We start from the raw sequence: 14847 nt of genomic DNA, 5'->3' as shown, positions 1-14847 counted from the left end.
TATAGCCTTATGAAATGTATTTCTTAAATAAGAAGGCTTGAAAGTGGAAATCAGTCCTTTATCCACAGGCTACAGAATGGATGTTGTGTTAGCAGGCATGAAAATAGCATTAATCTCGTTGTACATCTTAATCAGAGCTCTTCGGTGACCGGGTGCATTGTCAGTGAGTCGTCATATTTTGAAAAGAATCTTTTTTTCTGAGCAGTATGTCTCAACAGTGGGCTTAAAATATTCAGTAAACCATGCTGTAAACAGATGTGCTGTCATCCAGGCTTTGTTGTTCCATTTATAGAGCACAGGCAGAGTAGATTTAGCATAATTCTTGAAGACAGTAGGATTTTGGGAATGGTAAATGAACATTGGCTTCAATTTAACATCACCAGCTACATTAGAGAGCCAAAGGACAAGAGAGCCTGTCCTTTGAAGCCAGGCATTGACTTCTCTTTAGCTGTGAAAGTCCTAGATGGCATCATCTTCCAAGAGAAGACTGTTCATCTACACGGAAAATCTGTTGTTTAGTGTAGCCACCTTCATTAATGATCCGAACTGGTTCTTCTGGGTAATTTACTGCAACTTCTACCTCAGCACTTGCTGCTTCACCTTGCACTTGTACGCTATGGAGATGGCTTTCCCTTCAATCTCATGAACCAACCTCTGCTGGCCTCAGACTTTTCTTCTTAAACCTCCTCACCTCTCTCAGCCTTCATAGAATTGAAGAGAGTTAGGGCCTTGCTCTGGATTAGGCTTTGGCTTAAAGGAATGTCGTAGCTAGTTTGATCATCTGTGCAGACCAGTAAAACTTTCTCCATATCAGCAATAAGGCTTGTTTTGCTTTCCTGTCATACGTTCACTGGAGCAGCACTTTTAACTTCCTTCAAGAACTTCTCCTTTGCAGTCACAGCTTGGCTGTTTGGCACAAGAAGCCTAGCTTTCAGCCTGTCTTGCTTTTCAACAAGCCTTCCTCACTAATAAGCTTAATCATTTCTAGCTTTTGATTTAAAGTGAGACACGTGCAATTCTTCCTTTGACTTGAAAACTTAGAGGCCGTTGTAGGGTTATTCACTGACCTAGTTTCAATATTGTTGTGTCTCAGGGAATAGGGAGGCCCAAGGAGAGGGCGAGAGACTGGGGAACTGACAGTTGGTGGAGCAGTCGGAACACACACGTTTACTGATCAAGTTCACCATCTTATACGGGTGTGGTTCACGGCGCTCCAAAACCATTGCAGTAGTAACATCCAAGATTATAGATCACCAAATATAATAATAATGAAGAAGTTCGAAAAACAGACTTGCTTGATGCATGGTTGCCACAAACCTTCAATATGTGAAAAGCGCTACAAAATGAAGTGCGATAAATGAGGTAGGTCTGCAGGTAGTACACTCTGTAAATTTAGAGTGGCATTGTGAGGCTCTAGAATCAGAAGTTATGAGTGCTAGCCCTGTTCTTCCTGCGTGACCTGAGATTCCTGTGTCATCTCTGGCCTTGTTTCTTCATCTCTCCAATAATGGCAGTGGATGAGTTGATTCCCTTCTAGCTCAAAATCTGTAGTCATTTCTGGGAATCATAGCTCCTAGTTATTTTTACATTGGTAGGTGCTTCATGCTTTGTTGATTGATGCTTATTTAGTACAAATTACATCTGCTTATTTAGTACCCCTGCTTTTTTAGTATAAATTACAATTCATGTTCAGTAAGTAGTTGTATCTCAGTAACCGGGGCGGGGGGGGGGGGCTCGGTTCCAGGACCCCCACAGGTAACAAAATCTGCAGATGCTCAAGTCCCTTATATAAAATGGTGTAGTATTTGTATGTAACCTACACACATCCTCCTCTCTAAATTACCTCTAGAGTACTTATAATATCTAATACAATATAAATACTGTGTAAATAGTTGTAAATACAATGTAAATGCTATGTAAATAGTTGCCTGCCCATGATAAATTCAAGTTTTATTTTTGACTTTTTGTATTTTTGTGGCATCAGTTGTTATTTCTCCTCATTTGTTTCTTAGTTTTGTTTATTTGGGTCCTCTCACTTTTCTTCTTGGTGAGCCCAGCTAGAGGTTTGTTGATTTTGTTTACCCTTTCAAAAAACCCGCTCTTGGTTTTACAGGTTTATATTTTGGAACTTTCTGGAATTCTCCCCTTACCTCCAGATGTTTTCAATTAGAGGTTGATTGAATCCTTGGATGTGGAAACCATGGATATAGAGGGTTGGCTCTATTTTTAATTTATGTTTTATCAGTTTACCTCTACTGGCAGGTGCTAATTAAAAACTGACTGAGTCTAATAACTTCTGAGAGCGCTCATCCTTTTTCCCTTGATACTGTGCAGTTGACTGCACATTCAGGAATAACCCTGTGTCCTCATTTGCTGTAGCCTTTTTTGTAATGGTGCAGACAAGAAGGAAAAAGAAACTTTTTAAAAATTAACACATTCTCTTGTTTCTGAAAGGGACATAAAATTTGGTGTCATTTAATTAAATGATAAGTTATCTGGATAAAGAAATACTACTGTTAACAGTGGAGTTTGAGGGATTTGTTGGCTTCTCGTTTAATGATAATCTGGAGAAAATGCATAATTTTAGATGATAGCAGTCGTCTCTGGGTGATGGACTGTAGCAATATACAGGAAAACCTTATGAGTCAATGAACAGAAAAGGCTTATTGGATAGCTGGTTTGGGGAAATATGAAAGAACTCCTGACTGTTCCCAGTAGCCTTGGTGTGGCCACTCGAGACTATTATTTTCTGAAGATCCAAGTTGTGGCCCGGGTTATAGTGTACTTCAGAACCACACCATGAGAAGAATTTGTAATAAACCAGAATATTTTTACCCTTGTACAAAATCAGGGTTTGCCAATACCTAGAAATAGCTCTAAATCATGGCATGTTTTGTTTTGCCCTAAAAATAAACGTGTGTTTATGTATGTATATGTATGCATATGTCTATATATATACATTTATGTACATACATACACACATTCTACAATTTTCACTGTCTAAAAAAAAGTGCAGCTATAAAAGTGATGTGCTGAGAGTTGTAAATGGACTTTTTCTACCAAAGAGATGCCTTACAAGCTTAAAGAAAATTTCTTTAAAGAAAAAAACAATTAAGAGTAAACCTTGGGCTTCCCTGGTGGCGCAGTGGTTGAGAGTCCGCCTGCCGATGCAGGGGATATGGGTTCGTGCCCCGGGTCCGGGAAGATCCCACGTGCCGCGGAGCGGCTGGGCCCGTGAGCCATGGCCGCTGAGCCTGTGCGTCCGGAGCCTGTGCTCCGCAACGGGAGGGGCCACAACAGTGAGAGGCCCGCGTACCACCAAAAAAAAAAAAAGAGTAAACCTTGAACTATATTACTGCAAAAGGTGATTGAAAATACAAATTAAATATTAAGGAAAATAAAAAAGTTTCAAATATAGGTCTGTCCTTCTGTGGTTCAAAATATGTAGGGCCACCATCAGAGATTTTAATTTCCTTAGTCTGGAGAGAGGATTGCCTGTTGACAGTTCTTTTGAAAGCTCCCCCCACCCCCACCCCCAGAGGGTAGCCTTGCCTTCCTACAAATCTGTAGAGTGTATAGTGTCAGAGATGGAATCCTAGGCAGGGCAACCCTTCACTTCTCACCCAGCCTGCAATTTATTTGTATACTTTGTGTACAAGATGTTTGAGCATAACCTTGTTCTGAAAGTAACAATTAGTCACTTTTAGAGTGAGGGGTGAGAAATAGAATTGTTCTGCTAGTGGCCGAATACTTAAAACTTAGGTGAGTTTCCATTTTGATGACTTAAGGAAGCAAAACTAGAGTCTGGGTTTTCTTTTATACTTCTTGTGGGGATGCTTTTCCTTACAGTGGTTTCTTTGCGTGATCAGCTGATTTAATCACACACAGGATCCTAGAACCCATCTGTATGTAGCTGAATGATGTGCTGGGAAGCCCTTGATAACTTTCATGTTTTGTTAAATCTGTGTAATATTTCTTTAAGTCTTTCTTTTAATCATTCAAAAGCTAAATAATTACATCAGTTCTCATAAGATTTTCCAATGATGAATTCTATATTAGTTGCATGACTGGCTCATTTTCTTGGAATTTTTTTGAGTTACCAAATCTTTATAAATTGTAACTTGGGAAGCTTTAAAACTGCCTTCGTTTTCTAATTTTTTATATGTATGTTCAAATATAATTAAGTTGATGGGATATGTTGGAAAATGATTAAAATTTTGTGGGAAGGCGATAGTCTTTGATGTAATGAGAAAACACAGTTATTAATTTTGCACATGTGAGGTTGTCTTATGTTTGATTAATGGATGTTATTCAATGCCAGATTTTATGTAATTAATGATTTTGTAGCTTTTGATTTGATTAAATACCAGTGTAAGGCAAGGCTTAGGGAGAAAGAAACAAACTTCATCAAGATTACAGGCAAGATATTATTGATAAGAATTATGATAAAAATCATCTGTTTATACTTAGGAAGTTAAGTAGGTTCATATTAGCTGTAATAATAACTCAAGGAAATTTAGTTTTAGGAGTACAAGATTAAAGCCCATTCTTTCAGATATTACAAACTTTTAGAGATAATTCAGCTATTTCTATTTTTTTCTCCTTTATTCAGTAAATCTTTGTATTTGGATAGATAAATGCAAAATTTTGGTTCAGATTATTGAAGTAGCAACTCACCAAAAAGAGAGTGCACATGAGTGAAAGTGCCTGGTGGAAATGGGTCAGTGAAGGGACAGGTGGACATAAATGTTTGCTGTCTCGTTATTTCCATGTTATCAGGAGAGTACTTCTTTCATATTTTTTAATGCTGGAGTATACCTTAAATCATGTACTATTAGTGTTATTTTTTAAAAGCATTCTACTTAGAGGCGTCCTTCAAGGCTTTTCTCATATATTCTTCACTTCTTTTATTTACTTTCTACAGGAAAGCTCATCTGTTCTAGTGGTTTCTGTGTGGTGACTCTTAAAGCTATTCCTCATGGGCTTCCCTGGTGGCGCAGTGGTTGAGAGTCCGCCTGCCAGTGCAGGGGACGCGGGTTCGTGCCCCGGTCCGGGAAGATCCCACATGCCACGGAGCGGCTGGGCCCGTGAGCCGTGGCCGCTGAGCCTGCACGTCCGGAGCCTGTGCTCTGCAACGGGAGAGGCCACAACAGTGAGAGGCCCGCGTACCGCAAAAAAATAAATAAATAAAAATAAAAAATAAAAAGCTATTCCTCAGTGTTTCCAAGTTGCTAATTATGTTAGTTTTCTATTGCTGTGTAACAAATTGACACAAATTTAGTGGCTTAAAACATTATTCATTTATTATCTCACAGTTCCTTAGGTCAGAAGTCTGGGTGGGCCAAGCTGGACTCTCTGGCCAGGCTGGGCTCTTATCTGAAGGCTCTGAAAAGAATCAACTTCCAAGATGACCCTTGTTGGCAGAATTCAGTTCCTTACGGTTGTAGAACTGAGCTCCCCATCTTCTTACTGGCTGTCACAGTGGGGGGGGGGGTTACTCTCTGCAGCTAGAAGCCACGTTGAGAGCCTTCCTTGTGGGCCCCCTCATCTCAGCAGTAGAACCTCCCTCAGGTCAAATCCCTCTCAGGCTTCAAATCTCTGACTCCTGCTGTCATCTGAGAATATTTGCTTTTAGAGAGCTTTAGTGATTAGGTTAGGCCCACTCAGGTAATTTCACTCTTTTAGGTCAATCGATTAGCAACTTTAATGGCATCTGCAAAATTCCTTTTGCCATATAAGAACATATCAGGTAGTAACACCATGGGGTGAAGGTCATGAAGGCCATCTTAGAATTCTGTCTACCACACTAATGGGTGTTTTCTGCTTAGATTTCTTGTTATTATTTAAAATGCCCAGAAGCAACTTTACCTTTCCCCTCATATATCTCCAAATCCTAAATTTCCTTAGTTACTTGTTCTCCCCGTTGTGTAAAATCTTGAAGTCCTTTATCCTTTCACCTCACTCTTCACATCCAGGTCTTGTCATATTGACCCCTGAAATATTTCTTGTGTAGATTCTTTTCTTTTTCTTCCTTGCTATGTAGTCTTTGCCATACATAATTATTTCTGTTAGAGTACTGGGGAACTGTCTTTTCTATTCATTTATAAAGTGCTTTGTTTTTATTAATTTTGATGTTTCTTTTAAAAACTTGTAGAAGTCTGACTGTAATGAACTTGCCAATGAATCTTGTCCTGTGTTTGTAGATTTTGCACATATTTTATTGCAGGGGGTATTGCATAACCATTAACTGATAAGGTCTAATTTAAAATCTATTGCATTGTCTTTTCTTACTATACATTTTAATCATAAATAGGGACATAATACTATGTATATAATTTCTTTTTTTCTTTTTTTTTTTTCTTTTTTTTTTTGTGGTACGTGGGCCTCTCACTGCTGTGGCCTCTTCCGTTATGGAGCACAGGCTCCGGATGTGTAGGCTCAGTGGCCACGGCTCACAGGCCTAGCTGCTTCGCGGCACGTGGGATCTTCCTGGACCGGGGCACGAATCCGTGTCCCCTGCATTGGCAGGCAGACTCTCAACCACTGTGCCACCAGGGAAGCCCCTATGTATATTTTTGAAAGTGAAATTATATATTTTATATATGCTGTGTCTTGTTTTAAAGTCAACATGTTACATTGAAATTAGTATAAAACTTTCCAACTTTGCTATGCTTTATTCATTTATTAACTATTTGTTGAGTCTTTACTATGTACATGTCATTGCTAAATGTGGGCACTGTGGTTGGAAACAAGCAGTTATTGTTGTTGCCTTCATAGGACTTACATTCTAGAGATGACAGACAATAAACCACTTAAGGATGGCATGTGCTTTGCGGAAGACTTGTGGGAAGCTCTGCTAGCACTTGTGTGACCAAGTCTGGGTTATCAGGAATGGGTTCCTGGAGCAAGAGACATTTGATCTGAGCTCCAAAAGATGAGTTAGGCATTCCCTTGGTAAAGAAGGAGGTAATAGCATTCTGGACAAAGGGATAAGTGCATGCAAAGGTGCTGAGGTGAGATAGACTCAGAGGGTTTGGGAAGAAGGCCAGGGTGGGCTGGAAAAGAGAGTGAAAGGAGGGTGATGAGACAGAGACTAGATAAGGCAGTTCTTTGAAAGGTACAAACTGGCATAGATTTTGAAAAGATAGTGTGTTGTTACCATGTACAGTAAATATTGGGAAGTTCAGGTTTTTGGTAATTAGGTAAGTTGGATTATACAGGTTGATTCTCCTGAGAAATTAACTAAAACTTCTGGATAAAGGAAAACGTTTTCATAAAAGTATTGCGGTGCTGATAAGATAAGAACTGTGAGGCTAAACTATTAAATGGAGGTTAGAACTTCAGGGAAGTTGAGTGTTGAAGTTGCTTTTGTCCTGGTCGACCTAGCAAATTTGAGTGTTGATTTCCATGGTCTTGACCGAGGTGGGGAGTCCCAACAGGAGACACTCCCATTAAGCTGATGCTCCCTCCCACCTTAGGTAGTTAAGAGAGAATCTGAAGTGAACCCCAGCCATTCCCCTACCCCAGGAGACTAAGCACAGCGCTGAGCTTTAGGCTCAGAAGCTCAGAACTGTTCACATGGGCCAAACTCATACTACCCGGGTCGTATCAAAACAAAACAGATTAACAACCAAAAAGCCCTCAAGCCATGAAATTAGTTTTTGGTGGTTCTTAACTGGGCATGCCTCTAAGTATTCAGCAGAAGCAAATGTAGACTGTCGCTAGAGCATTACTCCTTTGTCCTCGATTTACTCCCACAAATAATTATACAAGCTTAATGAACAGCTTAAGTAAAAAATGATAAAGTATACAAGGAAACATAGCACCACAGCAAGGGGGGAAAAAAAGGGAAACTACAGTTGGCACAAGCAGACCTGCAGAGACTTCACATACTGGAATTACCAGACATGGATTACAAAGTAACTATACTTGCAGTGTTTATTAAAACAAAAACAAGTTTGAAACTACTTTGTGGCACATAAAAGTATAGAAATGACCTAGCAGTATAGAAAAGAGAAGGATGGGAGGTAAGTCAGTGTGAAGGTGTGCATTAGTGCAGGCAAGAGTTAATGAAATGATGGTTTAGGTTTAGGTCACTTCCAACAGGGAGATTGGAAGAAAGATGAGTAGGCATTCCCTGGAAACTTCTTGTTTGACTGGATGTCTGATAGGAGCTGTTCTCTGGCTTTTATTTATAAGATTTTTGAGGGGAGGAAAACATGATGAATTAAGGATTTTGATAAATTAGTTCAAGATAATTAAATTTTTCATGTATTTCAGTTGGTCTTTGGTTTGGAAACAAAAATTGTTAATTTGTCATGCGTGATGCCATGCTCTTTGGCTCCTGGAAAGAAAGCCGTAAATAACTAATTATCTGGTTTTGAACAGATGATTTGTATTTGAAGAGAATTCTTAGTGTTTTTATGTATACTGTATTATATATGAGTTTCTTTCGAGTTAAATGAAAGGTAGTTAGCCCCCAAATAGTTAGATTCACTTATAAGTTACTACCATTATTTTTAGTTGTATCAGAGAAGAAGCTCCCCTTTGCATCTCTGATTGCTTATCATCTAGTTAGTATTTTTTAAAAAGCTGGTCTAATTGAATAATGAACTTTTGAAAGATAAAATTGAAGGCCTCTGGGCTGACCCCAGCTTTGTGTCTGAACAGCTTGTTCTGGTGGCTCTGACGGCCACATTTGTGGACTGAGACCCAGCAGATATTTGTAACGAATTAAAATCTTCAACAAGTGGCCAAGAGCTGTTGTACTTTGGAGTTGGTCAAGATGCTGGCCGTATGTAGTTGTGTGTCCCACATGGGACAAGATGCTGGACCCACAGGGTCCCACATAGTCTGCTGGATGGTGTGCTTTTTCTGTCCTTGCGTTCTAACCCCTTCCCCTTCAGTTGTTTCTTTTTGGTTTTGTGTGTGTGTGTGTGTGTGTGTGTTTGTTTTAAGAGGAGGCGTTCTGTCAGCTGTGGATTGTAAGAATCTGTGACCAAGTGGTTTTGAAAAGGGAAGAAAGAAAAAAGACTTGCATTTCCTTTTTCAGGTGCCATGGAGATGGGTTAACGAGTGTAATTAGATGGACTAGCTAGAATTGCTTTGTAGTGAAAGCCTAAGATTTAGTAGCCTTTTCTGCTTCTGCCAGATTACCGATTACTCACAGGTAAAGTTCAGAGCTAGTTTTAGAGCATTCCCCAAATGCCTCAGTTTTTACTTGATTTATTTTTTTCTGTAAAATGCTATCCATTTAAAGATGTAATTGTGAAAACTGTGATTAGATTACAGATAGTGACTCTAGTGTCAAGTCCTTGCACCTGACTTCTGATAAAAAATAAAATCCTCATGTGAGGGATAGAAATACAAGTCTGAGGCAGAGGGAAATAAATGTGTTTTCCGTAGGCAGGGTGGAGTGGAACCACCAGCATGGGGCAGCAGAAACACCCATTTCATGTGATGAAGAAACGCGTGTGGCAATGCGGGGCAGATGGAGTGTGAAATAGCGTCAGGAAAAGAGGTACCCAGGGACTTCCGTTTTAAAATTCAGTTTCAGAAGGAATGCAAGCAGACTTCTGGATTTCAGACTGTTTGGCATTCTGAGGAAAGAAAGGACTTTAATTGGTCTGGCTTTTTTTTTTTTTTTTTGTGGTACGCGGGCCTCTCCCTGTCGTGGCCTCTCCAGTTACGGAGCACAGGCTCCGGACGCGCAGGCTCAGCGGCCATGGCTCACGGGCCCAGCGGCTCCGCGGCACGTGGGATCTTCCCGGACCGGGGCACGAACCCGCGTGCCCTGCATCGGCAGGCGGACTCTCAACCACTGCGCCACCAGGGAAGCCCAATTGGTCTGGCTTTTTTCCTTTAATCACAAAGTCAGGACAGAGTCATTCTACAAGCTGCTCCCTCATTTCTTTTTCATTGCCCCAGCAGGAACAGGTACTTTATGCATGGGACACAGGGTTTCCTTTCTGAACTCAAAATTTTAAATTGACATGGCCAGAAAGATCTACGGTTATAATTTCCCTTAATGACGCTTATTTAGGGAATTGATAAGTGACCCTCCTAAGGAACTAAAACATTCAAGCAATATTTGTCAAATGATTCTCAGCTGAACTAACCAGTTTTACATCAGGTTGGAATGAGGGTTTTTTTAGATGCAATTGGAGAGATCTGGACCCCTCCACACCCTTGACTTCCTCTCCAGGTGCTGCTTTGCTAAGCCCTGCCCTGAGGAGGGGTAACCTCTCTAGCCTAGAGATAGTCACCAAACTGTGTTGATGGATCCTATTATCAGTTCATTCCCACACAGGTTCTGTTTACCCACAGGAGACAACCTTACGTTTTTATTGAGAAGGTCGAGACCATCTTGCATTAACTGCCTCATCTTTTTCTAACTCCACGTCATCACTGTTTCTTCTTTTCTTCATTTTTCACCCTCTTTGTCAGAGCTGCTTTCTCTGTGTTCTTCATCCCAGACTTCTCCATCTTTCATTTCTTTCCTGTTACCCTCTCCTGGCTTTCATCCTCCTCCCTTTTCTCATTCTGTGCCACTTATTTTCTTCTGCCTATACACATGCTAAGACCTCCCTTTTCTTGTAAAAAAAAAAAAAAAAAAAAATCTTTTCTCCACTGTATCTCTGCTGCTTTACCACTCCATCTCTTTTCTTCATCATCCACTGAAACTCCTTGATTAAAGAAAATTTAAATTCTGATTCGTTTATCCAGTGGATTTCCCCCCCTCCCCGCCATGGTCATCGTCCTTAGCCCCTCTCTAGCCTTCACATTAAAATTTTTTCTTTTTCCATGACCTCCATATAATCATCTTGGTTTTCTTCTTACTCTTTCGACAAGTGCTTCCCTGTTGGCAGGTCTTCTTTCTTGGAGAGCTTATCCATTTTCTCAAACTAGGTTTTCATTTTAGTGTGGATAAATTTAAAAATTACGTTTCTAACCCCAACCTTTCCTGAACTTTTTGGAAATCTCCTCCTATAGTCTTGCTTTTTTCCTAGGCCCATCTCACATGCAGTTAATTTCGTTTTCTCCCCTTAAGTTGTAGTCATTTATGTAAGAGAAAGATGGTAGCTTACTTCATATTTGAACTGTTGTAACCAACCATCGGCATGGGCCAGTTTATTATAGTAGATTTGACTTTTCTTGCACATTGAACACATGATAGAAGTGGGAGATACTCCCTAGATTTAAACGACTTGAACCCATCTTGCTTTGGAGCAATATCTGTTAAACTTTCCTTTTCTTCGGTCATCTTTGAAAATGTGAGCAGACGTTTAAAAGATGTTTTACCTAAGAAGATGAGAGCTGTTGAAATATTGAGTGGAATGTATATCTTCCTGTCTTTCTGGTAGTGCAGGGAATAGAAGAGCGGACAGGTGACTAGGGGAAGGTGTCACGTGCCTGAGTTGAAGAAGTAGTGACTTCTGCTTAATAGCAAGAGATGGGATTATAAAGCATTAACGTTGATTTTCCTGTGGCTGATTGAATGAGTTACACTTTTTTATATTCTTATGCTGTATGTGTAGCATCCCAGAATAAAACTCTCAGGCTCTTAGATGTTTCAGAGTGGGGTAGGACATTCATTAAAGTCTCGGTACCTCGCTGGGGAGTTGGAAAGGCCAGAAGTAGGGCCCGCAGCAAATATGAGAGGGAAACCTAGATCCAGGACCAAGAGTCAAGTTGATGTTAGGAACTAACAGTAGTGGGCAGGCCTAAGGACAGGCCAGATGCAAGATCCATAGTGGCTGGTGATAATATAACCAAGTCAAAGGTTCAGAAGACCAGTGAGCAGTCGGGTCATTGAGCACACAGACAATGCAAATTAGAAAAGCAGGAGAGGCCAGAAACTGGGGCACACTGGATCATGAGGAAATCACAGTAATGCTTCCTTGGTCTGGAGCTCAGTCCTACCAGGTGGACAACCCAAGAGCTCATAGGTAGACTAAGTGAACCAGGTTCCCCCAAATAAAGTGGATGGCGGTGAGCAAAGTCAAGAGAGAAGCTGGACCAGAAGATGACTGTTGAAGAGGTCATGAAGGGCATGTAGAAACCTCTAGTGTGAATAATCCAGATTTAGAGAAAAGGGAATATACAAGGAGCTCAGGTGAACCACAGCAATCAGAAACCCCATCTTACCCTTTTTTGGCCAGAGGATGGAGAGTAGTGACTTGTATGAGACTCTGAATGGTTTTATATTGAATAAAAATTTTCTATACATATACCTTTTCACTCTTTCATATTTCACCAAATATTTATTGAGTTCCTAGTTAGAAAGCTAATAAAGTACTTGATCACTGGTCATTATTTACTGAATATGCTGTATGTCCCAGCACTGTTCAGATATACTGTTTACTGCTGACGTCTGTCATTTAGGGGTGAATTAATAGCCATTGTAACTCCTGTAGGGCCAGAATAGGGAGTGTAAAGCCATGTCAGCATCCTGTTTATCTGCTCTCATCAGGGCAGTGTTCCAAATGATTGAGGTTTCAGATCAATTAAAGGTCACATTATTTTAAATTATTTAAATCACTTTTGGATAGAGATTTTAAAAATAAGCTCTTATTGATAATAATATATTATTTTAAATGTTATTTTAATATTGATAATATAAATCATCATTGTAGAAAACTGCAGAAAACATCATGACGAAACTCAAAGCACCTGTGATACCACTTCGTAGAAATAACCACTGTTAACGTTTGGGTGTATTTCTTTATGATCTTCTCCTCCCCGCACCCCCTTATTTTAACAAAATAGCATTGGTATTGTATATAAAGTTTTGCGTCCTGATGATTTCACTTCGCATTATTACATCATGAACATTTTATCCAATCTTTAACTATACTTTAATGACTATGTAATTCTGCTCAGGACTGTACCACAATTTACTTAGACCTTCAACTGTTAGATTATTTACAACATTTTTACTATCATAAAACAGTTTTCAGACAGCTATCTTTATGTGTAATGTTTGTTGGCATCTCTGATTATTTCCTTTACATAGATTCCTAGAAGTGTGATTATGAGTTAAAACATACCTGGCATACCTCTAGGAACAAGGGGCACTTGCAGTTTATGATTTCACTCAATTCTCAGATTAACTCCACAAATAGCAAAGTGGGGATGGAACAGACAGTCGCTGACTAGGAGTAGACAAGGGGATGTGATCTGGTGACTTGAGTGACCCAGAACTCTTTCTTGCTCTGTTCTTGGGTCTGCTATCTAGCCGGTTCCCTTGTTTGAGGGAAGAGGTTGACATTACCAATAGACAGTATGTGTCATAGCCACAGGTGCTCTGTGCTTAATGGTCTAAGGGCTTTTGTGTGTTTTTGTAGGTGTGAAGGTGAAAAGAACTGACACTACCTTTGTGTAATAGCTTATCAATGGAATAATATTAATTATTGCTACTTACGTGCTGTTGTTATTTTTTAAGTTCCAGTTTTTCTCTTAATGTTCCAAAATGCATTGAGCTTTCCAGATTCAGACTTCCTAAACAGTTTTCAGTATGTGCATCTGAAACATCTAAATTAGATGTTTTTCTAAAAAAAAAAATTTCTATTTCTAAATTATTAGCTGCCAGGGGTTGGGGAGGAGGGAGGGAAATGGGTCTGTCTATAAAAGGGCAACCTGAGGGATCATTATTGTTTTTTTGTTTTTGTAAGTTTTGATAGTGTGGTGTTTTTTGCTCAGTGACAAACTTGAAATCAGGTTGATGTTCATAAGTAGTACATTTCATCCAGATGTTCTTTTCATTAAGCTTCTCTTCCACGAACAGAAGGAACGAATGTTTTTTAAAATTTCACTGTAAGTTTTTAAAAATGTGAAATATTTTTCTTTTTTCTCTCCCTTTCAGCCATGAAGACTTTGAATTTATTTCAGGAACACGAATGCGCAAACTCGCCCGAGAAGGCCAGAAACCTCCTGAAGGTTTCATGGCTCCCAAGGCCTGGATCGTGCTGATGGAATACTACAAATCCTTGGAGAAAGCTTAAGCAGTGAACCCAGTCATTTCACCTTTGACACCTCACTGAGTAACAAGAGGGGACCATGTAGTTACTGTTGGCATTTCTTTGTGGTGGTATCTGTATGGACATGCTTCCTAAAAACAGACCCTTTTCCTTAACTAGCATCAGGTTTGGTCTGCCTTATGAGTTCTGTTCTGAACTAGTGTAACACACTCCTGGTTTTAATGTATCTTTTCCACTTATTATAGTTAAATATTCCTACAATACAGTCTTTTTGTATTATATTTATGCTTGTCTCATGATTATTTTCAAGTTGTTACATCAGTTGTAACCAATAGTATACACATTGAATCTCACTTTTCATCTCTTGAAAAAAAATCCACTAAACAATAAACTTGGCTAGACCTTGTTTTGGGAATTTTACAAGACATCTGTAGCATTTAGATTTTTTTTTCTACATTGAAAGTACAAACTGCTTTCTTCCTTCCTTCCCATCAGCTATTGATCTCTCAACTGTTATAATCTAAAGTATATTAATATCTATGTAAGCCCTGAATGAACTTTATTCAATAAAATTAAACTTTTTGGCTTCTTATTTATGTGACTTTTAAAAAATATTGTTTTGTTTGCACATATTTTATCCTTCTTGTGAAGAAGTTTCTGATGGGGAAGGGAAAATACAGGCGTCTTTCATTACTGGATCTGTTGATAATAGTTAGTTCCAAGCACTGTTTCATAGTGAATTTTTAAGTGGGAAAATAATAATGCATTCTTAGTCCATCCAAAAACTCAACCTGTTTCCCCAAATATCTAATATTCTTAAATACCTAAGATGCTGGTACTAGTAATAGAGACATGATAGAGGGAGGTT

At 39.4% G+C, this 14847-nt stretch overlaps 1 protein-coding gene across 2 annotated transcripts in view; it reads left to right on the top strand.

The window, feature by feature from the left end:
* PAPSS1 (3'-phosphoadenosine 5'-phosphosulfate synthase 1) overlaps positions 1-14571 on the top strand; it is a 113048-nt gene extending 98477 nt beyond the window's left edge. For both annotated transcript variants that reach the window (XM_059067669.2, XM_059067672.2), the window contains exon 12: positions 13865-14571. In XM_059067669.2, coding sequence (XP_058923652.1) covers positions 13865-14003 — 139 coding nt within the window. In that variant the 3' untranslated portion in view covers positions 14004-14571. The remainder of the gene's footprint in view (positions 1-13864) is intronic.
* The last annotated feature ends 276 nt before the right edge of the window (positions 14572-14847 follow it).

The sequence above is a fragment of the Kogia breviceps genome, chromosome 6 (genome assembly GCF_026419965.1).
Source record: "Kogia breviceps isolate mKogBre1 chromosome 6, mKogBre1 haplotype 1, whole genome shotgun sequence".
Lineage (NCBI taxonomy): Eukaryota > Metazoa > Chordata > Mammalia > Artiodactyla > Physeteridae > Kogia > Kogia breviceps.
Note: the sequence above shows the minus strand (reverse complement) of the source record. Positions and strands in the feature narration are given on the sequence as shown.